At 49.4% G+C, this 27762-nt stretch overlaps 1 protein-coding gene across 1 annotated transcript in view; it reads left to right on the top strand.

The window, feature by feature from the left end:
• The window catches only part of CELSR2 (cadherin EGF LAG seven-pass G-type receptor 2), a 139329-nt gene that overhangs the window by 77248 nt on the left and 34319 nt on the right, over positions 1-27762 (top strand). The window contains exons 5-11 of the mRNA XM_029574255.1: positions 1652-1740; positions 11819-11976; positions 12895-13058; positions 13672-13797; positions 20325-20491; positions 24935-25120; positions 26053-26166. Of these exons, the coding sequence (XP_029430115.1) occupies positions 1652-1740; positions 11819-11976; positions 12895-13058; positions 13672-13797; positions 20325-20491; positions 24935-25120; positions 26053-26166 (1004 nt within the window). The remainder of the gene's footprint in view (positions 1-1651; positions 1741-11818; positions 11977-12894; positions 13059-13671; positions 13798-20324; positions 20492-24934; positions 25121-26052; positions 26167-27762) is intronic.

Consider the following 27762-nt stretch of genomic DNA (forward strand, 5'->3'; position numbering starts at 1 on the left):
CTGCCCCAGCGTGGGTTGGGGGTTGTTTTAGTCTAGTTTAGCTATAATTGCATTTTGGGGGGTGATTTGTGGACATTTCGGGGGACTGACACCCACTGGGTTCATATACACCGCAGCAAGATCCCAGCCTGCCTTGCCTGCGTATCTGTGAAACCCGGGAGTCCACATTGCTAAAGTTAATCTCTGAAACGGCTGCCTGGGCTGAACCAGGGTGCTTCCCCTTACATCAAATTCTGGGGTCACCATAGTAACAGTGATACCGACTCCCTCAATTACCAGAGCCTTGCAAAAAAAGAAACTCGGAAGCTGCCATACCAGAACGGCGCTGTGGCTTTGCAGTGACTGCCGCTGCTCTACGAGGCCCCCAGAAGCTGCCACACTAGGTGACTGCCTTGCTTGCCTCATGGTTAAGCCGACCCTGTGAGAGTCCAAGTTTCAATGTTAGGCATAGCCAACGTAGCCTTCCGTCCCTCTGAAAGAGTTGAAATGAGCAACAACTGCAGTTGAGCGGTAATAATAGGAAGTGATGTGTCCGCAGGATGCCTCAGATTGCCATGAAATGTAAGACTGCTTCTGACACTCATGCTTTTCATCTATGTACAGTCTTAACCTTCAAGGTTTCAGATGGGGAATGGAATGGTTGTTGATATTGGTTAATTGGGTAAATTGAGTCCACGTTGAATGTATCGTGGTTTCCCAAGGCTGTGTGGTACTTACCGTGGCTTCCCGAGGCTGCACAGAGAGCTCTTGTGGGACTGAAGCAGACAGACATTATGGGGGTCATTTTGCAACAGGCCTCATAAATTTGCAGGCTGTTCAGTGCCTATGTTACATCAGTTTTCACAGCGCGCTTTGAAAATTATCCCGGCAGAACTGCGTGCAGTCCCTCCTGCTGTTTGGGGTAGGTAGTTTTTGCCGCTAGAATTTACCTGCTAACTTTTCTAAAACCATAAAGTGACGTGTGGAAGTCTCCAGCCCCTGGAAGGTCCCTCTGGGCATAATTTTACACGCACAGGTTTCTAAAGGGTCACATCTGCAGGCAAAACACTCCTGTATTCGCAGACGCCCCATTCAAAATTATCCTCTATAAATCACGTTGAAGATATCGGCCCATCAGTCCACCATGTGGAGCCTTTCCGGCATCTCCCACCATAGATTAGCTAGCCGGGCGCTTCCACAGTCCCCTATGTGGGACAAAGGCCATGCATGCAATCCACCCTCCAGCTTTGCACCAGTTCTGAAAGGAAGCCCACACGCGTCCCGTCCCTTAGTAATTTGCAGCACGTAAAAGGTATCGGTGGGCATTGGCAGCCTGTGTTTGCTGCGGGGACTTTTCTCATGGGAAATGACACAAATAGAGCTGAAAGTGCAATCTATGCACATTACCTTCCTCCCTGACCTAAACGCACCCCCCAGGGAATGCGGGCTTTTAGCTTTATTGAGGTGGGGGAGGGGGGAGGGGTTCAGAAAGCCGATTCACCCAGGTGAAGCACTTTGCTAATTGTCCTGATCATTGTAGGAGAGGGGGGGGTCCTAGACATAAGGGCACTGCATGGCCCATATTGGGACGCAGCGTGGGCCAGGGGGAGGTTCCTGTGGTAAGCCACGGGGACATCACTGCTGACTATTCCTTTTGCTTTTGTCTCCTCAGGGGAATCGACCACCACCGTCTCACCCTTCATTCCCGGAGGAGTCAGTGATGGTCAGTGGCACAGTGTCCACCTCCAGTACTACAATAAGGTGAGGGAGGAGGGCTAGAGAGTATTATTGCATTGCGCGATGCTACCTGTAAGCACCGAGGTGCATTGGCAGAGGTTTCAGTCCTGGGGGGTACTGCAGGGCAGGAATAAGGTGCATTGGCAGAGCTGTGAGGGGCTGAGAGGGAGATGACAAATTCTTTGAAGGTAGAACTGCAGAAGAAGGAAAAATAAAGGCTATCATATCTTCTTGTAAATATGCTTAAGCAATGAAGGCGGACGTCGTCCTAACCTGGTACTTCAGCTGCAGGTTCCTGCAGGCTTCTGCTCTCTGATGATACTTGTTGGACTTCCCAGCCGTCTGGGTGCTTCTGATTCTCTGGGCAGGGTGCCTGGGCCTTCCCTCCCCCAGCACAGCCTGCAGAGGAGCCACCTTTTTCCCCGTGTCCTTGGAATGACTTCCCTGGTGGTTTTGCAAGTGGCGGTGTCAGTGGCTTCTGTTTAATGAGAGCAGATCTTGTGTTAATTCCTTAATTCCTCTCATTAAGCGATTACGGAAGCAGCAGGTCCGGTTTATCAGAGGCTGGTAATTACCCAGAGGGAGCTGACTGGGAGCAGAAGCCCTAGCAAGGTGTGGGGAGGGCTCGGGGATGTGAGGACCCAGCCCGTGATGGGATTACATTTAGTCTCCTAGCCTTTCATTTCATGTTATTCGTTTCTGCTTTATCTTGAGAACTGACAACTTGCCTGCTTTTCCTTCCAGTTTTTATTAAATCCCTGAGATGTAATAAGCATTTGATTGTCTGGAGCTTCTGACTTCTTGGCTCCTGCTGACCTCCCTAAGGATTTTCATTCTCCCCCCCACACACCCAGACTGAGGATATAACGGTCCCAGGCAGGAGCAATAGGGGTGGAAGGGAGCTCAGCTCAGCCACCACATTCTTTGCTTGCAGGCAGGATTCGTGGCTCCTAACCCATCCCAGACAGAGCTGTGTCTGACCTCCACCCGGCCTGGTGACCCTCCCCGGTTAGGAAGTCCTCCTTCCAATTATAAGCTTGTTACTTCTTGCCCTGTCCCCAGTGAGGATGGAGCCTTAACCACCCCTCTCCCTCCTGCTTTTTGCGTATTTGAAGATCTCTGTCTTCATCCCTCAAGTTCCCACTGTACATATTAACCCCAACCCCGCCGCGTGCTCATGAATTTACTCTAACAGCCCCGTGCAGGTGCTCCGGGCCCAGCTCCTGCACTGGGCTGCCCCCTGGTCTGCCACCGACCTGATGGTAATGCTCAGAGAAAATACTCACCTACTTCAAAATGCAATATTCACCCCCCCCCCCCACCTCCCATCCCATCTCCTCCCCTTTAGTTTCATCAGTTTTCATTGATACTTGGTTCGGTGCTTGCTCCTTTTTCCGTCCTCCTCTCTCTATCTGCTGTTGTTACCTTCTGTTATTTGTCTTCCACATTCCTTCTGATTCCTTTTCTCACACTGACCAATCAGAGCAGAGATTTACCAAAATCCAGCAGCGACCCTTGAACCTGGTTATCGGCAGGACTCGGTGAGCAGGTAAATAAATGCCAGACTGTGGTTCCATGAGGTGTAAGAGAATAGTCACTGCCGGGTCTCGCTTCCGCTCGGAAATCTTTAATTCTTCTGGCCCGCATTGTGTTGCTTGGCGACTGTGTTTAGAAAGAGTAAGTGGAGGAGGAGATGTGGTAGTTCCAGTCGTCTGCCACGCGTCACAGCGTACCTCCTTCCCCCACCCGTGTCCTCACTGGCACGGCTGCACATGGGACTTTGTGCTTATTGGCTTTAATTGCTGCTCAGCTCAGGTCTGTGTCGCCCATGAGGCCTCTAAATCTAAAAGGCCAAGATCGGTGCCCCTGGCTGAAGCTGGTTAGGAACTGCTCCCACGGATCTTGGTATTCCCCTGGAGGAAAACCCTCTCCCCCAGGGAGAACCCCGAGTGCTCCCTTTCAGTAAAATGATGTCAGTACAGGCTCTGCCCCAGGCAGGGCTGGACCCAGAACCCAGCAGAAACCGGGCAACATCTTGTGCAGCCTTTGGATTCAGATTCGCAGGACGCTCTGTAGCTTTGTGCTCAGCCACAGAATCGTGGTTGCTATTTCAGTCCACTTGGATGCGTGGCATTAAGAGTCAACAAACTAGTTGTAAGTGAAACCTTTTTACTGGAAGGACTTCGTACGTCTGCCGCTGCCCTTTGCGAGCTATCTTTCCTTCATCAGCTGTATAAAGTTTTGCACTTCCAGAACAGGGCTTTTTGCAGAAGGAACAGCGTTCAAGTCTACGGGAGCCCCCAGGGTTAGTCCGCTCCGGTGGCTTGTACGATCGGCATGCCAAGCAGTTTAACTCTTGGTCCATGCTGCCTGTGACAGGCAGCTCTGCGACTAGCACTGGTTTATCCAGGAGCCCAGACCTGCACCTCTGCTTCTGCGGACACAGACAGCACGTGTGGGTAAAAATGGATAGTGCCCTCCAGTCTCTGCCATTCTCTCCCAAATATCTGCTTTTCCGGAGATTTTCCCTCTCCGGGGGCCACATATACTTTGGGTGAATTGAGTCCCCTTTCATTTGCTTATCCTTCTCCCTCTATAATTTGCTACATTTGTGTGGGTCTCGCTGTCAGTCACGCTCCAAAATCCGTGTTTGTCCTGACTTTTCAAGGCATTTACTGACCAGTTTTGTTTCCTTACACTATAGGCTGATTTTAAAACGAGCGCGCAGGCAGGCACGTATCGGCGCTCAGACAGACATGCGCTGGAATTTTAAATCATGCGTGCATTTACGTGCGCATGATTTAAAGTGCGCCTACCGCGCGTGAGCGTGCTCCTAATTTTAAGCCTTTGCTCAAGCAAACGTACTTCGCGTATCTCCCACAGGACTTTGTCGGCTTTAACGCGCGTAGGCGCACGGATTTTAAAACCTGCTCGCGTGAAGAACGTTGCCAGTTTTACCAAGTAGTCCACCAGTTGGCCCAGTCCATCTCGAGGTCATCAGGACCCTTCTGGCTCTTCGGCCTGTACTCACACCCCCCCCCCCCCCCGGTTGACCCGGACCCCTCACCCTGTCGTGAGATCTGCAGATTTGCTCCTCATCAGGAACAGCAGTAAATACACGTGGCTAACAAGCTGCCGCGCGCTGCTGCCCCCGGTTTTAAAATACGGATTTGCGCATGTAACTGTTTGCCCCCCCCCAGAATGCTTGCCCCCCCCAGAATGCTCGCCCCCCCATTCCCCGCCCCTTTTCCACTCCCCCCTTTTTTTTAGCTCGCATTCACACATGTGCGCAATTAGCGGCTATCAAATTCCGCTTTGCTCGCATGCGGCTCGCATACTTGCGCACGTGGGCCTTTTTAGTGCAAGCAACACTTATAAAATTCGACCTCGGGGTCTACTGTTGGTTTCCCACCCAGAGTCGTCCTTTGCAAACTGTAATTGAAGACGAAATGCAATGATGTTCTCATTGGGGATATAAAAAAAGTAAACCTAAGGCTGTGCATTTGTCTCATCTGTTTCGGTGGGCCACGCGCGTGCCGCGCTGACTTTCTAGCACACGCGGGAAAACCGAGCGTATGCGGGCACCTCATTATTAAAAATACGCGCAGACTCTCCGGACGGTCAGGGGCCGACTCCACACACATTAATGCTTTCCTTCCCCGTCACCTTTGACACTAGTGCTTTCTATAATTTAGGAAAGGGTCACTGAAGGTCATCACCTGAGGGGGGGGGGCCAGGTTCCACTGGACAAAATCATGAGCAGCGTCTTCAGATAGACAGGGCCATTATTTAATTTATATTCCATTTTTCAGCCTCTTCCAAGTGGATTGCATTCGGGGACGGTAGGCGGCATCTCCCTGTGCTCAGGCAATGGAGGGTGACGTGGCTTGCCCACGGCAGCGGGATTTAGAGCGGGTAATATTGGGATATGAAAACCCGAACTGCATCCGCTGACTGACCAGAAGCCGCCGGTGCAGGTATCGCAGAGGCTGCATCCTCTTTGCTTCGGGCACGGAGTCCCTCCCCGTCCCTCTGAAGCTCTCTTCTAGGTTATTCCGCCATTCGGGGCCCCGGCGATGGCTGCTGGTGCCCGCTGGCAACGTGTCAGCGGTGAAAGAGAGGTAGGAAGTGGTGGAAAGGGAGAGGGCGAAAAGGTGAAAGGAGGAGGAGGGAGAACAAGGATAGAAAGTGAATGGAAGAGGAAAGGGTGAATGGAAGAAGGGAGGGGACATGAAATGGCAGGGAGCTGGATGTCCTCTCTGGTTGTTAATCACTGATCCGCTGTAAACCTTGCTTCTGAGTCGAGGGTCTGTGCAGAGAATTTCAAAGACCTCTCCAGCCCCTTGTCTAGGGGCCCCCATTGCTCTTGAGGGGGCTAGGGGTGGGGGTGGGGGGGTGTGGAGAGAAAAGCGACGGGGCGAGACTCGCTTATTCTTTTCCAGCCAAGAGAGTGAAAGGGATGAAAACTATGGGAACCTATTGAAGAGGATGGAGCTTAGGCAGTGCCCGGGGAGGGGGAGGGGGTGCTGCTGGGACCCGTTGCCATGGCCACGCCTCTGGTGAATAACAATAGGCCTCGGACCTCCAACCCTTCTTCTCCTTTCTGCTCCTGTGTCCTCGCCGTGGCTGCCAGCATTCAGGCTTTTATTAGACCCCTTTCCATGTTTGCCGACCGAGTCACTTTAAATTAGCCTCCCCCCACACCCTTTCTCCTGCTGCTTCATGGGCTTAATCCACCGCAAGTGACCGCTGGCCAATCACCTGACAGCACCCGGCGCCAGGGGACCTTGCACCTCTTCTGTAAACCTTCTCGCTCTCTCCTCTCCCAGTCTTCATGTGCTGCACTCTCCTCTCCCCCCATCTCGTTTTCTTTGCTTCCTCTTTGTCTCGCAGTCTCTTGCTTTGTATCCCCTCTGCTTCCCTGTTAGGCCTCGTGCTGCCCGAGCGCCCTGTGTGCCTGACAACGTGTCCATCTGTGTGATATTTCTTCTGTACATGCAGACACTGGCCTTGGAAAATGAAGCGGGTAACATACAAGTGCAGTCTGTAAGTGTCCACACGTGTGCAGATCAAAGATTACATGGAGCCCAGCAGGAGGACAGGCAGGTGGAGAACACGCGCATGCCCCATACACACACACACACACACACACACACACACCTCCCCAACAGACACACAGTTCCTCCAAAACACTACCCACCCATCCACATGCACCCACCTCGGCCCCAAACACACGTTCCTTCCTCACCTATTCCTGTCCCTCAAGCTCCTCCTCCGCATACCCCACTTACCCACATATATCCCCCCACACCCCACCACCAAAACACACACACTCCTCCACATGTGCACACACAATTCATGACACACACACTCTCCCCACACACCCCAAAAGACCTCAACACATCCACCTTCCCTGGCACACAGATACATCCCCCTACACACACACATACACCCCACAGCACCTCCAAAACATATACATTCCTACACACACACACACACAATTCCTAAAAAAAAAAAACAAAACCCCATTCATTACACCCACAAACCTTTCCATACACACACACACCCCAAAATAAAACTCTCCCACAAACACCCCCCTCCCACATAGAAACATCCACTACCAGATACCTGCAAGCACACACACGTGCAAACATGCACCTACCGTGAACTCCTGACACCATTTTAAAAATGATTTGGGGAGAGGTCAAAGATGGAAGAACACGACAGGTACATTGCATACCACGCAAGTTTCTGCGGGAGGTAAATGTTGCCTTTGCCAATCTTGCGTCTGCCATGGTAAGCACGGGCTCTAATCTTATCTTCCTCCCAAATTCAGTTATTATTTATCCAAAATATTTCTATGTCACTCCAGCCTTCATTCAGGATGGCTTACAAAACCTAACGTGCATAATTATAAAAACAATATTTGTAAACAAATTCATCAACAAACCCTAGACTTTTACCTCCCATGGGCTGAATTTAAAGGTCAGACTACAGTCCCGCAGCGATTCTGCTGTAAGATTTAGTTTTCATGAGTTTTTCTGTGAAATGTTTACCCCTCTCTGAAGCTGCAGGAAATGAAATACTTGGGGGCAAAAGATGCAGAATTGCATGAGTCAGCTGACTCGGGGGCTTTTATACCCTTTGAACTGATTTTAATCAGACCCCCAAGCTTTTGGATGCCTGCGCTTCTAAAGCATCTTTCATTCTGAAGGGGCCCTGGCCTGTTCCAGGGCTCAGTACTTTAGAAATGTCGGTCCATCTGCCTCACGCGTCTTGATGTTGTGCCCTGCAGAGAGCGAGCAGAACAGGCCGCACCTGACCGAGCTGGTAACTGCAACCAAAGTGCCAAGGTCACCTCCAGAACCAGGGGTTGGTGTTTAGTCCTTCTGAAATTTGAATTAGCTGAGCAAACGGGACGTGCCCTGCTGTTGTCCAAACCGTAAACTAAGCCCTTCGTTTGTACATCAGAATTTAATTCAATAAGCAAAGCATTTCTGTCTCAGCTCCGTCAAGAGCGTATAGTGCAATAACTGTCACGTGGCGCCACAGACCATGTTTTTTTTTTTTAATTTTTGGAGAGAACGCTTCTTTCCCCATGGCTTGCCTTCTCTGTAAGATACTGCCCAATAGGACGCTGGACATCGTTGGGAGTGGAAAAAAATAGTTTGGGCCGAGTGCTCTGAAGTGGGAGAGACTATGCCACATTTTTTATTTCAGAAATTTCTTCTGGGGTTTTCTGCTCTGGTCTCTTCATGCAGTTTGTTTAATAGAGCATTTATACCCCATTTCAAGCTGCACGTCCGAATAGCTACTGAAGATTGTCTGCCTTGAACCAGAAAACGTCATTCACAAATTATTCCACTGGTACTTCCTCTTTAGGTATCTTTCATCGCTTGGAAGCTTCTGCTCTGCCTGTCCTTCTCTCTGCATGCATTGGGGGACCTATCCGTTAATAGATTTATCGGAATTTGGGTAGGAGCATCTCTTACTGAGGTTCTAGATCCACCAAACTTCATTCAGATCCATTCACAGAGAGCACTCCTAGCTGAACGTGTTGGGAGAACAGTGTCATGCCTATGTATGTGTGTGTTGTGTGTGTGTGTGGTGCTTCAGCTTGCACAACACACATGCACGCTCATGCAGACATGCTCAAGGCCTCTAGCATAGCTGGGTTTAAAAGGGGATTTGGGCTAATTCCTGGAGGAAAAGTCCATAAACAGTTATTAGCCAGGTGAACTTGGCAAAATGCACCTCTTATCCCTAGGAATGAATAAAAAGACATTGGATTTACTCTTTGGGATGTGCCGGGAACTTCTTAATAACCTGGACTGGCCACTTTCAGTCAGGATGCTGAGCTAAATGGACTTTTGGTCTGACCCAGTTTGGAGAGAATATATTCTTCTGTTCTTTCTCACGCACACACAGATACGCATGCTATTATTATTATTATTTGGCACTCAAATACTTCATATTTTATTTGTACAAAATGGCTTAGTCGAATACAGAAAATTGCTTTACAATTCATTGACTCCCCCATCTCTCTCCTCTATCCTACTGGGCTGGGTACCACTGTATTTCTCTTGGCTTTTTTAAGGGGGGGTTTGGATTGGCTGCTCTGGCTCTGGGGGTGGGTCTGTGTGTCGGTGACCTCATTGGAGAGGAATTCCTTTATCTCCTATTGGTTGGGGAGGAGGGCTCGAATCCATCTTTGTCTGTATCTGGTGTTACCTAGTAGTGTTATCGGAGAATGCCCATATTATGTGCAGAATAAATGATCCCCAGCTGTGCACAATAAGGCAGTAATTGGCATCCAGGGGATCTGGTGACATTATGCAAACCCTCACACGGAAGAGTGAGAGGTGCCAGCGCACCACGGGAAGCCCAAGAGCCTGTTACGGTTATAATTAATTGCATTTGAGAAGAGTTTTATTGTTTTGTAAAATTTGAAAGTCTTTTTATTTTAAATAACAGTAAGAGGAAAAGGCTAGAACAGAAGGCCATAGAGGGATTGGAGATCTTAAAATAGAAGTAATGCAAGAGAGAAGGACCCAGGGAATGGAATCCTGGTGGGAGACCTATGGGGCTGCGAGGAGAGAAAGAGAGAGATAGAGCTATGAGTTCAGAGACATATCCAAGAGCAGGGGTCACTGGGAGCGAGAGAAACCTAAGGAGCAGCCATGGGGGGAAGGAAAGAAGAGATAACCAACGGTGGCACCCATTGTGGTTGGGGGTGGGAGGGAGAGCAAGAGAGACTGGAAAGTGGAGGAAGAAAGTGGGGCATATGATCCTTGGTAAGGGGGCTACAGATCAAATGAGGTGGTGCGGGGAGAGAGAGAGAGACTCTGAGGCCTGCCATGGCACAGCTTTGGGGGACGCAGTGAAGCCCCAGCTCGGCGGCAGTCAGCTCCAGGGATTGTCTGCAGTTCCAAATGAAAACAATGAGGAAAACTTTCCAAGCCATTTGCACGGGTAAAGTGGCCTGTCCACAGACTGCCCTCCCTTGCGCCTCCGTTCAGCCTTGTTTAGTGAAGGCTTTTGCTGGATGCATGTAGATTTGTGTTTTCTAGAAAATCTGCCCACACAATGGCCAATGCAATAATCTGAGCATTAAGGAACCGTGCGCTGGATTTCAGTGCACGGTTTTAATGCACAGATTAAAATGTATTCGAACTCCCGATGCGGTAAGCTAATGCTATGCTAATGCACCGGGAGTTTACAAAAAGCACACTGACTGGAAGTGGGGAGAGGGAGCAGGCTCTGACGGCAGCAGAGGTAGTTTACATGCCCACTACCAGATAGTCCATACTTATCTGGCTACTGTTAGTCGCTGCCACTTAGCTGGATAAGACAGGATTTGAAGGCCTTTTACCTGCCCTTCTGGTTTTAAGTGCCAGCACAGCAATGCTGGAAACTTTACTCCTCCTCTGACTAGGCGTAAAGTTTCCAGCGTTAACAAAACCTGGGTTAGGGCCACCACACCTCTCTGTAGTGGGGAGCACTGCTTAATGCCCTCATTTGCATGGGATTTCTATGTCAGGGCACTAAGCAGGACTCGGATTTTGGAACGCACATTTTGTGAGCATAAAACTCCTTGCTGCATCGGCAGTAAGGTTTACCCTCACATAATGTGCGTTTAAATGAGGGTAAAGTTGTGCATTGGGCTGAACGAACTTTTCTGCATGGACCTGGCAGAGAGCAGATGCAGAAATCCACGGGAACAGGAAAGCACCAGCCTGTTTCCTCTTCGTAACTTGGTGCAAAGACCATGGTACTGTATGTTAGGACATCTTACTGAATAAGAGCGTTACTGCATGCCAGAATGGCCACCGGGACCATGAGATGAGTGTACTGTTTACATTTAGACAGGAGCATCAGTGAAGGAGGGAGCTCTCGGGACCCCGTTTTCCTTTTCAGCGGCGCTGAAAAAGCCTGCTCTGAGCACGCAGCCTGAACCAAGCTCCTCCCTTGGAAAGTGTCCCGCAAATGATGTCACACAAAGACCTGTACTGACAGTGACATCACATGCTGCAGGACCAATTGCGCACCGGTGATCTAAACGCAGCCTGGGGCTCGTTGGCCGACATGGCTGCTCCCGAGTGGGGGCAGGACATTTCAGCAAGAATTAAAAAATAAAAAGACGAGAAGCTTAAAGGTGAAATATGTAACTGGAACAAGGTAGGCACTGGTGGAACGGCCCCGCCGGCTGCTAGTGAAAAGTTCCTTTTGGCAATGTATGGAATATTAAGTTATTCCTTCGTGCCTTGGGTAGAGTTTGCTTCAGGTGCTGGTGCCAGTGCCACGTAGCGTTACCGGATAACTCCGTATTCCTCCGGGGAAGGCCAAGGCCGTCCTGGTTTCAGCTGCATGGTCCACCTGCTCCAGGGAGCCCAGCCAGGACTGCGTGGGTGGGGTGGAGGCAACCTGGAGTCACCTGAACACCCTACCCAGCCGCAGGACTTCCTGCGCACCCCATGGCTGAAACTCCTGCACATCTCCTTCAGTTCTTTCCGTTTCTTCGTGAACCACAGTACACACTTATTTTTAAATTTATTTTTTAAATTTGCTCTTTTTTTTCTCTTCCTCCTTCTTCTTCTCACAGCCGATAATTGGGAAATCCGGAGTCCCCCAGGGTCCCTCGGACCAGAAGGTTGCCGTGGTAACGGTGGACGACTGCGACGCGGCGGTTGCCCTGCGGTTCGGGGGCAAGCTGGAGAGCTATTCCTGCTCGGCGCAGGGAACCCAGTCAGGCAGCAAGAAGTAAGGCCCTGGCAAAGGGGGATTGGTCTGCTCTTTCAAAATGTTTCTGTGCCGTGGCTTTGTGCAAGGCTCTGCATCCCTCGGGTCCTCTCCTTTCCTGCCCTCCATCTTTCCGTCCCCACCTGCCTAATCGAAAGTTGCAGTGTGACCCCTGCCGCCCTTGCCTAGCAGCTAACTCAGGCCGGCACTGAACAGAGACAGGGGGTAAACAAGATTACGTGTGGCAGCCAATGTTTCCTTCCCAGGAGGGTGTTTTTCTCACGCCAAATGCAAAGAAAGGCCAAACACTCTTTAAATAGTGAAAAAATGGCAGTGGGTAATACCCAACAAGTCTAGAACTGCATGGCAACTTCAAGAGCCTCTTTCATGCTTCCTGTCATGTCCTTCCTTTTCTTCTGCTTTCTTTTTTGTAAAGTTTCTTTTAATTCCTTTTTTGTTCCTTCCTGCAGCTAGCACAGCGATGCCTTGTAAATATGCAGGGGTGCTGAGCTGAGTCATCATCAGCTCGCCTGCATGCCTCCGCCCTCCCTCAGATTAGTGTGGGATGCAATTAATTGAGAATGACAAACTTGTACAGCACGGAGCTAGGTCACGGAGAAGAAACTGAGGTTCTTATTTAGCAACAAGGGTCACTGTCTAGGGCTGAAAGGGAGCTAAACTCATGAGGCCATGCATGGCCCAGCCTCCCAGTGGAGACGGTATGTCAAAGTTCAAGAGCATGTGGGATAAGCGCAGAGTATCCTTACTGGTTGGGGTGTGTGTGTGTGTGTGAAGGTGAAACCAGAGATTGAGTAGGGTCTGTGATGTTGCAGTGGGCAGAGGATATGGACAGATGAGGGAGGCTGTATGATTGGCATATGCCGTCACATTTCTTCAGAAAACAGCCTGAGATTCCCCACTGTGCTGTGCTTTCTCTAGATCCTTGGATTTGACGGGCCCGTTGCTTCTGGGAGGTGTTCCAAACTTGCCAGAGAATTTCCCCATCCGGAACCGCCAGTTTGTGGGCTGCATGAAGAACCTACTGATTGATAATCAGCCAGTGGACATGGCGGATTTCATAGCCAATAATGGGACTGTTCCAGGTATATCCCCTGCCCCCATATTGCCCCCTTACTTTCTGGGGCGAGAAGGGAGAACCTGAAGTCCTTTCTAGACACTCCCAGCCAGAATTATCCATGATATACGTTAGCCTTTCAGACCACGCAGGTCCCATCTTCAGATGTCACCCCTGCAGGTACCTGAGGAAGGGACCTGGTCGTCTGGAAAGCTCATGCACATCATTTTTGGATTATGTTTGTTAGCTCAATAAAAGGCCTTTTGACCTCAGTGGCCTTTTATTTGATCAAAGTAAGCCTTTGGCCACACCAAGAGATACCAGAACCATGCACGACAGATCCCTTTCAGTAAACACAGTATTCGAAGACATTATTAATGAACACTATTATTTCAATAATTAGTTAAATGTGCTGTGCTAAATTAACATGAGGTTGATAGTCGGTGCCATTTGTCCAGCTAAGTTTGGACTTAGCCGGAGAAATGGCAGAATTTGAAAAGCCTGCCACGCTGACCAGTCCCATGTTAGCTAGATAACTCAGGGTGCAGGGTGGGGACATTCCAGGGTGGAGTCTGCTATCCCCTACTCCCTCATCTAAAAGAAATATGATTTTTTTTGTCTTTCCTCCCCCACCATCCAAGGATGCTCCGCCAAGAGGAATTTCTGTGACAGCAATGCCTGCAGCAACGGGGGCACCTGTGTGAACCAATGGGACAGCTTCAGCTGTGAGTGCCCCCTGGGGTACGGAGGTCGGAACTGTCAGCAAGGTACTGCGTGGCTGTTCTGTGTTCAGATTTACTCTCCTGGAGTGAAATGTTATCAGCTAACCCGAGTGCAGAAAGTGGAAGAATTATTTAGCCCTGGTTGTACATCTCACGTGTGGTTACATTTTTTTTTTCTTTTTACGATATGGCTTTATTGAAGCTGTAATTTAACTTTGCTTTCAGAGCTAAGGAGCTACTTTGCATAATTTTTCAGCGAAATATTGAATTTGTCTGAAAACTTGGAAAGTAAAAAAAAGTATGCTGTCTAAAAGCATTTGTTATCCCGTTAAACATGAGCGTGCAGCGATTTTAGCGCGTGACGACCACCTTTTGTGAACTCTGGTGCTACTTAGTACATTGGCCTGTGAGTGAAGCAGCGGAAATTTCTGTGTCACTGAGGGGCAGTAGTGCCCCAGACTGCAGTGTTAGATGTGTAATTTCTAGCACACACAAAACAACCCAGGTTTGAAAGACAAGACATGCTCGGGGAAGATCATTTAAGAAAAAGGGTTCGGAAGATTAAAACAAAGAATGCAGACACTTGTTTCTGCAGGGCTGTTCCTTGCTTGGTTGCCGTCCCAACGGGGCAAAGCCTGAACTGCTTTTTCTTGGGCGTGGTTCATCAGTTCAGATTGTCTGTTGCTGCTGCTGTGTCTGACTATCTGTCTGTCCATCTATACACAAGTATTAAGGGTCCTCGCCGTGGATGAATTTGGCAAAAGAGTCTCTTGCTGTGTCAAATGTCAGCCAAATCCATCCAAGGGGATAGTCCCTGATGATAACCGTTTCAGGAGAGCGAGGCTGTCCCTGAACTGGCAGGAATGGTGAGGATCCGGAGGGTAAACCACAGGAGGACTGGGAATTGAACTTTTTTTCTGTTTTGTTGGACGTAGACAAATCTCCAGCTTGTTTTTAAAATGTCTGAACACGGGTTCTCTGTGTATAGACCGTAAAATGCACATAGATAACTTCTCATGATTGTTCTCTGACTTTCCAGGAGCTGTGACTTTTTTTTTTTTAATGCTTCCAGGAATTTTCCCCAAATTCACACTGAGAAAGTGCCAGCCATCATGTCTACTGACGGCAAACAGCCCAGTGAGACAGCTGATGAATTTTACCAGGGATTATGGGCTGGGTAGCTGCTTGCTTGTATAAGGGAGGTGTTAAGATGACAAATGCGCCGAACACTTCTGCTTTTCATTTTCTCGCCGGCTCTCAATGTTGTCTTACCACTTGAGGCTGCCGCTTTGTGGATTAATGTGTGTGCTGCTTTCACACACAGGGGAAAATCTCTTTCTGGCCTGGAGAGCAGTTTGATATATCTTGGAATGGGAGGGTGGAAGGAGATGAGGATTAGTTTCTAGGGGTGGGGTAGATGGGGAATGGCCATCTCTGCCTCAAGCGATCAATTTGAAATGAAGGGCGGAAGTTTTCACAGTTAGATTCATGAGAATCTAGGTGACTAAAACCCTGTGAGGCCAGGAACAATCTAAGCAGTACCACCTGACATGTCTTGTGGATACACAATATATTTATAAATGATCTGGAAAGGAATACGATGAGTGAGGTGATCAGATTTGCGGATGACACAGAATTATGCAGAGTAGCTACATCTCAAGTGGATCATGATGAATTGCAGGAGGACCTTGTGAGACTGGAAGATTGGGCATCCAAATGGCAGATGAAACTGAATGTGGACAAGTGCAAGGTGATGCATTTAGGGTGCTACCATCCAAGAAAGAGATCTAGGCGTCATAATGGATAATACATTGAAATTGTTGGCTCAGTGTGCTGCGGTGCTCAAAAAAGCAAACAGAATGTTAGGAATTATTAGGAAGGGAATGGCAAATAAAATGGAGAATGTCATAATGCCCTTGTATCACTCCATGGTGAGACTGCATTTTGAATACTGTGTGCAATTCTGGTTGCTGCATCTCAAAAATATAGTTGCACTGGAGAAAGTACAGAGAAGGCTGACCAAAATGATAAAGGGCATGGAATGGCTCCCCTATGAGGAAAGGCTGTTTAGCTTGAAGAAGAGACAGCTGAGGAGGGATATGATAGAAGTCTACAAAATCATGAAAGGACTTGAATGGGTAAATGTGACATGGCTATTTACTCTTTCGGATAATACAAGGACTAGGTGGCACTCCATGAAGTTAGTAAGTAGCACATTTAAAACAAATCAGAGAAAATTCTTTTTCACTCAACGCACAATTAAGCTCTGGAATTCATTGGCAGAGGATGTGGTTAGGGAATTAGTGAGTTGTGTTTAAAAAAGATTTGATAAGTTCCTGAAGGAGAAGTCATAAACTGCTATTAATCAACAGGGAATAGCCACTGCTTGTTGCCGGCATTAGTAGCATAGGATCTGTTTAATGTTTGGGTACTTGCCAGATACTTGCGATTTGGATTGGCCACTGCTGGAAATAGGATGCTGGGTTTGATGGACCCTTGGTCTGACCCAGTAAGGTAATCAGAAGCATTCAGATGTCCTTTCTGCAGTCCGGTGGCACAGCAGCTCTGGGAGATGACGAGGGAGAGACCCCATCCAGGGGTTCAGAAATGGAGCTGAATCTCACCCAAGTGCATTCGTTTCCACCTGGGGGACTGGGGGAGGAAGTTAGTGCAGAAAACATCTTGGGCCTTTTCCCAAGGGTAAACGTGTAGCAGACATGGGGGGGACAAAATCTAAGATAATTAATATCCCCCCTGCTCCCTTTAATCCAGGGATTTATTGGATTGCAACCCTAACTCACGATTGTACCCTTGAGAGGCGGGAACAAATGCTATAGACTCTCCACTGATAAACCCGGCTTTGCAATGGAGGAGAATTCCTGGGAGGACAGGCAGAATTCAGGATGCTGCTCCCAAGTTGTGATTTCAGCGCCACGTTCTGCTTCGGGTGCCCAATTCCCTGATCATATCAGCCAGAGAAGCTCGTTCTCTCTGGGAAACGCCCGCAGTGCCCATATGCAATCCACTTTGAAGTGCCCGAAAGGCGGAAGGTAAATCAAATCAAATCTAGCGCTACAAAGAGTGCCCTCTCCAGGTCAGTCCTCAGCACACTTTTCATCTTTACACAGCCGTTTGGGGTTGATTTCTACATGAATGCTTGTGTGGCCGGCTCTATCACTTTAGGGAGGAGTTTGCTAGTGCGAGCTTTCACACTGCTGTTCAGGGCTGTGCCCCGGATCCTTCCCCCATTGAACGTCCCGACTGCAGAATTCTGCAAAGCGCTTAGCTTGCCTGCTGGGAAGGTTTGGTTTGGGTGTGCACAGTGCCCGAGGAGACTAGAGCGGTAATCCCTGTACCAGGCACAGCTCTTTGGAAGGCCTTACTGATGTCCCAGACGTGCCCCGATTTGTAATGTTTGCCTTGCGGAGGCTGCAAAATCCACTTAAACGTCTGTGGGAGAAACTGTTGTCGTCATGCATGGCCGCGCCTATCTCAGAGGTTCCTGGAAGCTCTCCAGCTCTTTCAGGTTCCTGCTGTCACCTGCTGGGTATATTTGCCCTTCCACCTGTGATGCTCTACACTTTTGGGAAGGTTTGGCATCACCAGCGGGAGCAGCCGTAAGGGCTCGTTTACACGCCTGGCTGCAATGTCAACCAATGGCAGCAGAGCAGCTACCGCCAGGGCCAGATTTAGGCACAGGCAGCAGAGGCAGCTGCGCAGGGCGACACATTTTGAATGCGTCAAACAGTCAGATCAAACAGGAGCCACGAAGGAGGGCCGCCGGGGAACTGTCTATGGACACCACATTTTTAAAATCCGGCCCTGTCTGCCTCAGCACCGGTGATATCACAAGAAGCCGTCAGAAGCCACCGCCTGAGTGTGAAATCGTTGTTCAGTTCAATGAAGATTTTTTTCAGTCTAGCAGTCAGTATCAGCTAAATGTCCGGATTGCAGCCTGAGCTTTCTAGTCTGTTTCCATTATGCAGTAACTGAGAACAAGGTGCATGTTTAACGAGGCGATTCAGCTTTAGCAGGCTCCAAAAATATCTTCCGTCTTCAAATGACATAGCCGTAGAACAAAGTTACAGAATTGGTTTAGGTTGGAAGAAGAGCTGGGGCCATCAATACCAACCTCCTTGTGCCTGCCTGACCGCTCTCTGTGCAAGGTAATCCAGGGAAAGGTGTGAAAAAGAAACACCTTGTATCTGGTGCCTGGCCTAGTGGTTAGAGCAGTGGTCTGAGAGCCATGGAAACCAGTGTTCGAATCCCACGCCCCTCCATCGATGTGCTCCAGATACCCACTTAGATCATAAGCTCTTTTGGAGCTTGTGAAATCTTATAATGCTCTAAGATGTCTTTGAGCATCCTTTGGCAAGGCAGGCTAAAAATTGAAATTAAACTATAAAACACCTGGCTTGACACTTTTCCTAACTGCATCATCAGACCTACCAATACCTTTTTCCTTCCAGACATGATCCTATGACCTTACCAGGGAAGTGTCCCGATCTGGCTGGGAGACCCTGGAATTCTGAAGGAACTGCTGGGTCTCCAAGCCAACACCCAAAAGCTCCGGGTGTTCCTGCAGAAAGAAGCAGGACCCCTGGAAGAAAAAACTGCCGGAGCCGCGTGGGCAGGAAGAAAGAGGAGCGTTGGGCCCACATCAGAGAAGACGAAAGAGGTGCGGTGTCGGACCCGCACCATCGATGGAAGAAGAGGAGGAGCCTCGGGCCTGCGGCGGAAGAGGAAGGGAGGGCCAGCGTCAGGCCTGCGCCGCTGGAGGAGGAGGAGCATCAGGCCTGCGCCGCTGGAAGGAGGAAGCGTTGGTCCCGTGGGGGAAGAAGAAAGAGGAACAGCGCCGTGTCCTCCCAGCAGGAGGAAGAGGAGAGCCTTTGTCCCTGCAGGCCTGGAGAAAGAGGAAGCTGAAATCCCTGGTGGGTTTGTGGGGAGGAGAGAGAATGAGCGAGCATGGGTATGAGAGGCAGAGAAGGGAGTGTGGCTAAATGAGAGGAGAATGAGTGTGTGTGAGAATGCGCGTGGAACTGCATGAAAGAGTGTATGAGAGTGAACAAGTGAGTGTGAGTGTTGGTGTGCGAGTGAGAAAGTTTGCACGCTGCTACTGGTGCCCCCGCTCCCCTAACCTGCTAATCAGCAACAACGAAGCAAACAGCGGCATTTAAAATGTGCTGCCTCCCTGTGGCTGCAGCCTCGCTTTACATGTTGATAGACCTTGCCTGATGGTGAACAGTGCAGCATCGCCCCTGCATACGAAGGCAAGTACTGGGGAGAGGAACTTGGAATAAAATTAACAAAAGCCTGGAAGTACTTGCTTCTCCTCAGGAATGAAGCATAAACCAGGATCAGAAGTATTAAATGCTTGCTTGGTATTTATTGAGATTTCTGGGTTGGCCCTGCTGCCTTGCAGGAGAGGTGTAATATCAGTTGTTGTTAATTAATCTGACTAATTGTTTTGCTGCAGGGGGAACACACAAAGCTTTTTTGCATGTGCTTTGGAGAAGAAAAAAAAGTGCTTGATCCCCTTAATCCTTTGGGGATTTACCAACCAAATCTAATTAAGTGCAGAGGCTGGGAGCCAAGGTATAAAGCTGTAGATTGCATTGCTGTGCAGTCAGGAGTAGCTCTACTGCCTTGTTCCCACCTGAGATGACAGAATCCCCCTGCAGGCTCTTTCTTAGCACCCTAATGCCTTCTGTACTTCTCCTTGGGGGTACCGTGCTCTCCTTGACTCTCTGTGCGTCTTTCCTCATGTTGATGGGGACATAGGAACTTCTTGACTCGTTGGGCAACTGACTAAATGTGATAACTTGCCCAAATGTCGCTGTGTCACCAGCGTGTAAGGATGCAGCTTGTCCGCTCTCCAGTTGCTTTGGAAAAATGTGCTTGGGAACTTGGTCTGGGGGTATCCTTCATGGCTGTGGTGCGGCTTTGCGGTAAGGCTGCACCAAGCCTGCCGTTCCGTTGGGTTGAGTAGATGGCTTGGCCAGATAATACTTTAGCAAGAAAAAACAAAAATGTAGTACAGAATTCTAGCAGCCATGTTAATCTTAAAGACAACAAGATTCTTTGCAGGCTGTGTGATACTTTATTTTACACAATTGTAAAAGTTATCCAGGGCCATGGTACATGAGCTTTGAGGCTGCGTAGGTCCCTTCTTCAGATGCGAAGCTGTGTGTCTTGGTGACTGCATGCTTTTGTCACTGACCATATGCAAGGTCCCAAAGCTGAGAAGGAATAATATTGGTAGCCAGGTACATTTGGGCAACTAAACTAAAGTGACATTGCTCAGGGTCAGGCAGAGTGTCGGTGGCCGAGCCGGGGGATTATTGCCAAGGTGCAAGAAAATGAAATGACTCTCACAGGGTCACGCAAAGTCATTGCTCTCCTGCTCCAGGACTGCGGCTGACTTGCTGGTCCATGTTCTAGCCATCTTCTTCGACAAATTAAAGTTAAGGGTAGAGACAGTGTTCTTCAAGAGGGGGAGGCCATGACTGTGGCCTGGCGAGTGCCCACGCGTCTTCTGAGCTCTCCTTTCTCCTTCTTTCCTTGACTGACAGAGATGGCAAGCCCTCAGCGCTTCCTGGGCTCCAGCCTGGTCTCCTGGAGCGGTCTGCCCATCACCGTCACGCTGCCCTGGCACGTGGGGCTCATGTTCCGCACGCGGCAGGGGAACGGCCTTCTTCTGCGGGCCGACACCGACCACCTCTTCACCATTGCTCTCCAGGTGGGTACCGTGCTAGAGAGCCAGAGTTGGGGTGTGTGGGGGGGGGGGGGGGGGGGGGAGATTGTCTTCCCATCCATCACTTCTCTAAGGCCTTGGATAATACTTTATTTGTTATACAACAGCCAATCTGATGCCTCCATCCACTTGACAAGCATCTTATTTCCCTAAGAGTGCCTTCTAAAGGAAGCCCATGTTACAACAGCTTAATTCATTGGTTTGGAAAGGATCATGGTCCTGTTATCCCCTTATAACCGTCCAAGTTAGATTATTTTTTTAAATCATGTAAATTGCAATGGGGCATGTAATGTCTCGGGATGTTGATACTTCTCAGGGGATTGTATACGCAGCCTTTGGCCTCATGCCCCACAGTGCTTGCGCCAACGTATGCCCGGGCCTGCCATAAAAACCCATGCCAGTTCTGGGCATATTCAGTAAAATTGTCCCACTGGGTGGGGGTGGGGTAGAGAAGAGCAGGGGCGATCCCTGACCTTTGCTGCACACTTTCTCTGCCATAAATGAAGGACATTTACGAAGCAGGAACCTGCTCAGGAGCCTCCTAGGATTTCCCTTTTCAGGGTGACATTAAAACGAAATCAGGAATAAGGCTGTACAGCTAATGGGTATCTTTAAGATGCAGGCATTCAGAGCTATTAGGGTCCCTTTCTTAAGCAGCATCGTTGCTTGAGAAAAAGAGCTTTGTAATCACCATGGGGTTGCTGATGGGGGCCAAGAGTAACAGATAAGTATGAGAAAAAAAAAAGTATGAAAGCTTGCTGGGCAGACTGGATGGGCCGTTTGGTCTTCTTCTCCGTCATTTCTATGTTTCTATATAGTCCTAAAAAAGTACATCTTTAAACTTGTATTAACTTTAAAGTCATTCCAGCTGAACTTCAAGTTTTATACATCTGTGAAGTTAGGGCAGCAGTGGTCCTTTGTCGCCATCTTCTGGTCAAGAGGAGTACTACAGCTTTCTCCTCCAGTTCTGATTGGATAGGGTGGCAAATCATAGCTCAGGTGGCCATGATGGGTCTCATGACTGCTAGCCAAATACTGGCGAAGCATCTGCCCTTTCTTCCCTTACCAGGCAAGGGGAAGAGGAAGCCTGGGAAATGCTTTCAGAGGGACCCGGTACTATTTGTGAGAGGCTCCTGTGAGAGGCAGATTTGGCTTGTTATCCCAGCAGAAGCCCCAGGGTGTCAGCTTTATGAGGCGTGAGAGGAGGGAGGGTGGGAAACATGCAAGCAAATCCATCAGTGAGAGACAGCAAATCATCAGCACTTGAAACCCCCTCCCCTCCCAAAAACACCTTTTTAGAGGGTAATTTTCTGTAACCCATTAGGGCTACACTCTGACTTTATCCTGAATTTGCAAGGTAGATTTATGCGCATAAGTCCACTTTGGAAATTTGCGGGTGTCCCTGGTGTGCATATACTCGTGTGCGGAAAGTTACACCTGCCCCCGAGTTAACAGAGGAGGAGGCACTTGGGACACTTAGAGGAATTAATAAATAGACCTTGTGTACATTATTGGCTCTCTTGGGCAATGGAGCTTTCAGATCTCCCCGATCTGTGATGGGGTGAATGTGACTGTGAACTCATGCATGCTCTCTCTCTCTCTCACTAGCTGATCTGTGATGGGTGAATGTGACTGTGAACTCATGCACGCTCTCTCTCTCTCTCACTAGCTGATCTGTGACGGGTGAGTGTGACTGGGAACTCATGCATGCTCTCTCTCTCTCTCACTAGCTGATCTGTGATGGGTGAGTGTGAATGTGAACTCATGCATGCTCTCTCTCTCACTAGCTGATCTGTGATGGGTGAGTGTGACTGTGAACTCATGCATGCTCTCTCTCTCTCACTAGCCGATCGGTGATGGGGGAGTGTGACTGTGAACTCATGCATGCTCTCTCTCTCTCACTAGCTGATTTGTGATGGGTGAGTGTGACTGTGAACACATGCATGCTCTTTCTCTCTCACTAGCTGATCTGTGACAGATGAATGTGACTGTGAACTCATGCATGCTCTCTCTCACTAGTTGATCTGTGATGGGTGAGTGTGACTGGGAACTCATGCATGCTCTCTCTCTCACTAGCTGATCTGTGATGGGTGAGTGTGACTGTGAACTCATGCATGCTCTCTCTCTCTCTCTCTCACTGGCTGATCTGTGATGGGTGAGTGTGACTGTGAACTCATGCATGCTCTCTCTCTCTCACTAGCTGATCTGTGATGGGTGAATGTGACTGTGAACTCATGCATGCTCTCTCTCTCTCACTAGATGATCTGTGATGGGTGAGTGTGACTGTGAACTCATGCATGCTCTCTCTCTCTCACTAGCTGATCTGTGATGGGTGAGTGTGGCTGTGAACTCATGCATGCTCTCTCTCTCTCATTAGCTGATCTGTGATGGGTGAGTGTGACTGTGAACTCATGCATGCTCTCTCTCTCTCACTAGCTGATCTGTGATGGGTGAATGTGACTGTGAACTCATGCACGCTCTCTCTCTCTCACTAGCTGATCTGTGATGGGTGAATGTGACTGTGAACTCATGCATGCTCTCTCTCTCTCACTAGCTGATCTGTGACGGGTGAATGTGACTGTGAACTCATGCATGCTCTCTCTCTCTCACTAGCCGATCGGTGACGGGGGAGTGTGACTGTGAACTCATGCATGCTCTCTCTCTCTCTCTTCACTAGCTGATCTGTGATGGGTGAGTGTGACTGTGAACTCATGCATGCTCTCTCTCTCTCACTAGCTGATCTGTGATGGGTGAGTGTGACTGTGAACTCATGCAAGCTCTCTCTCTCTCACTAGTTGATCTGTGACGGGTGAATGTGACTGTGAACTCATGCATGCTCTCTCTCTCTCACTAGCCGATCTGTGATGGGTGAGTGTGACTGTGAACTCATGCATGCTCTCTCTCTCTCACTAGCCGATCTGTGATGGGTGAGTGTGACTGTGAACTCATGCATGCTCTCTCTCTCTCTCACTAGTTGATCTGTGACGGGTGAATGTGACTGTGAACTCATGCATGCTCTCACGCTCTCTCTCACTAGCCGATCTGTGATGGGTGAGTGTGACTGTGAACTCATGCATGCTCTTTCTCTCTCAGTAGCCGATCTGTGATGGGTGAGTGTGACTGTGAACTCATGCATGCTCTCTCTCTCTCACTAGCCGATCTGTGATGGGTGAGTGTGACTGTGAACTCATGCACGCTCTCACTCTCTCTCACTAGCTGATCTGTGACAGATGAGTGTGACTGTGAACTCATGCATGCTCTCTCTCTCTCACTAGCCGATCTGTGATGGGTGAGTGTGACTGTGAACTCATGCACGCTCTCACTCTCTCTCACTAGCTGATCTGTGACAGGGGAGTGTGACTGTGAACTCATGCATGCTCTCTCTCTCTCACTAGCCGATCTGTGATGGGTGAGTGTGACTGTGAACTCATGCATGCTCTCTCTCTCTCACTAGCCGATCTGTGACAGATGAGTGTGACTGTGAACTCATGCACGCTCTCACTCTCTCTCACTAGCTGATCTGTGACAGATGAGTGTGACTGTGAACTCATGCACGCTCTCACTCTCTCTCACTAGCTGATCTGTGACAGGGGAGTGTGACTGTGAACTCATGCATGCTCTCTCTCTCTCTCTCTCACTAGCCGATCTGTGATGGGTGAGTGTGACTGTGAACTCATGCATGCTCTCTCTCTCTCACTAGCCGATCTGTGATGGGTGAGTGTGACTGTGAACTCATGCATGCTCTCTTTCTCTCTCACTAGCTGATCTGTGACAGGGGAGTGTGACTGTGAACTCATGCATGCTCTCACTCTCTCTCACTAGCTGATCTGTGACAGGGGAGTGTGACTGTGAACTCATGCATGCTCTCTCTCTCTCAGTAGCCGATCTGTGATGGGTGAGTGTGACTGTGAACTCATGCATGCTCTCTCTCTCTCACTAGCCGATCTGTGATGGGTGAGTGTGACTGTGAACTCATGCATGCTCTCACTCTCTCTCACTAGCTGATCTGTGACAGGGGAGTGTGACTGTGAACTCATGCACGCTCTCACTCTCTCTCACTAGCTGATCTGTGACAGGGGAGTGTGACTGTGAACTCATGCACGCTCTCACTCTCTCTCACTAGCTGATCTGTGACAGGGGAGTGTGACTGTGAACTCATGCATGCTCTCACTCTCTCTCACTAGCTGATCTGTGACAGGGGAGTGTGACTGTGAACTCATGCATGCTCTCACTCTCTCTCACTAGCTGATCTGTGACAGGGGAGTGTGACTGTGAACTCATGCATGCTCTCACTCTCTCTCACTAGCTGATCTGTGACAGGGGAGTGTGACTGTGAACTCATGCATGCTCTCACTCTCTCTCACTAGCTGATCTGTGACAGGGGAGTGTGACTGTGAACTCATGCATGCTCTCACTCTCTCTCACTAGCTGAGCGAAGGCAGCATGATGGCGACAATCCACCATGCCGGCAGCCCTGTTGCCACGTTGTTGCTGCACCAGGTGAAAGTGAATGATGGCGACTGGCACCATGTCCAGCTGGAGCTGCAGAGCAGCAGGGAGGGCCAGGAGGAGCAAGGGCTGGCTGTCATGTCATTTGACTACGGACTCCATCAGGTACAGGGTCAACTTGATGCCAGGAGTGGAGGGAACAAAGAACATGGGAGGAAGAGAGTACAGGGTGAAAAGGGGAGGTGGGCATTGATTACAAACCAAGTTTAACAGTGATGCCAGGCTGAGCCCTCCCCAGTACTGAAGTTTCATGGCTTCCACACTCACTGCCACCAAGCTGAGCTCCCCTTCCTCCTGGGTCCCACATTCAGAGCAGAGTCACCCCCCCCCCCCCCCCCCAGTACTAGAGCTTCATGGGTCTCCCACTCACTGCCACTGAGGTGAGCCTCCCCCACCCCTCCCGGATGCCACCCTCACTGCTGCAGAGCCCACCTTAAACCAACCAGGACAGTCACGGCTCAAGGCCGCATTGTCTGCAAGCTGCAGGAACAGGAAATAGCACTTTGAAAACATAATTAAGGTCCCTGTCCAGTGCCTCAGTGTCCATGATGCATACTGGGACCAGGTTTAATTCAGACTGGCTGTAGAGGCAGCACTCACACAGCCCCTGGCCTGGCACCAAAGCCACACTTGCAAGTGGGAATCGAGTTCCACTGAGAGCCACGATCTGTGGCCCCCCTTCCGAACACTGTCACTGTGGTGGCTGGATTTATAGAGGGAGGCGGGTGAGGGAGTCCACAGGTCATTTGCCAGTGAAGTCTCACGACTCTGTAACCCAACAGTTCCTACTGAGCCCAAAGCCCAAAGAAAACTGCAAGGCATCAAAAATAGAAAATTGCAGAATTACCTGCCCCTGGCCCCTTAGGCAGTCACAGACCAATTGCAGCAGCCTCTCTTGCTAGCCCAGCCCACGGGCCCCCATGAGCTCCGCGGCAGCTTTGTGCTGCAGCCGTGCATCTCCAGGACACATCTCGGGTGCGCCTGGGCCTCCGACCTCAGGCTTCTTATCGTCTTTGGACTTTGCTCTTGCCCTGCAGGTCATGAAGGGCATCAGTGCCGAGCTCCATGGAGTGCAGCTGCAGAATCTGAGCCTGGGGGGCGTGAGCGGGGATGGAGCTGGAGTGCAGCAGGGCTTCCGCGGCTGCATGCAGGTAGGTCTCGTTGAGCCTGGCGCACGTGGCACGTGTAGGGCTTGTCCGCAGCGCATCCTCGGGTTCCGTCTTCAGGATCTGTGTGGATGTCACAGCAGGGACGTGCTTGAAAATTCTTGATTTTCCATGTTAGCACCAATTCGCTGAGGAAGATGGGCAATGATTTCCACCAACCCAGGGCCTCCTGGGCAGTCTTCAAGCTTTGAATAGCATGCGGTAAACAGAAGACAGCTAGGAGGGAGGGAGGATTCGTGAAAGCAAAGATTCATTACATGGCTGGAAATTACACAGCTCAATTTGTGTCTCATACAAAGAACGCTTTTCAGAAAGACTTCTCATTGTTGACATGCAGGATGCCTTGCAGGACTATCCATTTATATCTACAGAAAAAAAGGTAAAGGACAAGGTTGTATGGAATTCACCAGCTGCCTGATCTAGAACTTCCGGGCTGTTTTGGGTCAAAAAGCAGGATGTTTGTATTCTGTAGAATCCAAGCTGCCAGTCTCTCCCCATTTATTGAATAGCCCTGGTTGGTATGATGATGTGTCTGAAGCCCCAGCATTTATAGCAGGAACTTGTGTTGATGCCACGGCTGGTCAAGGCTAATCTATATTTGGTGGCTTGTATACATTCATGTGTCTGGTTCTCAGAGATTCCATTGATAATATCCTCTTTAAGCATAGAGACATTGTTTAGATTTCAGTCGCTATGCCAGGAGCATACCCTGTGTAGGGTTATATCCTATGTTGTTAGAGCTTGCTGCATGATGGACTATCCAGAAGGGCTACCACATCAATTTCCTCTTTGATTAATCTTCTGGAAAGATCATCACATCTTGCTTCAGAGCAAGGTGTGATGGTCGCCTTTGACGTTCAGCTGAAAATGTTGCACAGAAGGACCAATTCCTTTTGGTTTCCAGGGGCCTTTTGGCACCAGTTAGGTTGCTTTTGGTCAACATTGATGTCGTGAGTCTGTGCAATAGCCATGGCACGCAACAGGTGGACCACAAGAAGGTCACCCTCTTAATAATAGACTTGCGAATGTAGCAGTCAAGTAGGGAATGAAAAGTTCCCCAGATTTTTAGGTGTCGACTTGGACCATAGTCTGACTTATTATGAACATCTACAAAAGACTGGGGAAAAACCAAAATCACGAGTAACATCAACTGCAAGCTGGCAGGCAGCACATGGGAGGCGGGGGTGCCAGATCCCTTCGAACTACAACAGTTTCCTTAGTGTACTCTAGTGTGGGATATTGAGTATCAGTGTGGAATAACAGCGACCGTACAAAGCACTTAGATGCATCCTAATGCGATGTGTATTGTAACTGGCAATCTGTTGTCTCTGTTATTGTCTTGGCTCCCCCTCCATATTCATCTTTTTCAGTGCTGTATTGATAAATACAAGCGAATTCAATGGAATTTAGGCCTCAAAATCTGTCTAATCTCATAAACCATTTTATTCAACAGAGCAAGAGCTTATTGTTACAGACTTTGCTTTAAGGGATCAGGAAAGGGCCAGTAAGCACTTTCTCGACAAATGCCTAATTAATGACCCAGTAAAGGACATATTTCCAGTTTTCTTCCAGTGGTGCAAA

The sequence above is a fragment of the Rhinatrema bivittatum genome, chromosome 12 (genome assembly GCF_901001135.1).
Source record: "Rhinatrema bivittatum chromosome 12, aRhiBiv1.1, whole genome shotgun sequence".
Classification (NCBI taxonomy): domain Eukaryota; kingdom Metazoa; phylum Chordata; class Amphibia; order Gymnophiona; family Rhinatrematidae; genus Rhinatrema; species Rhinatrema bivittatum.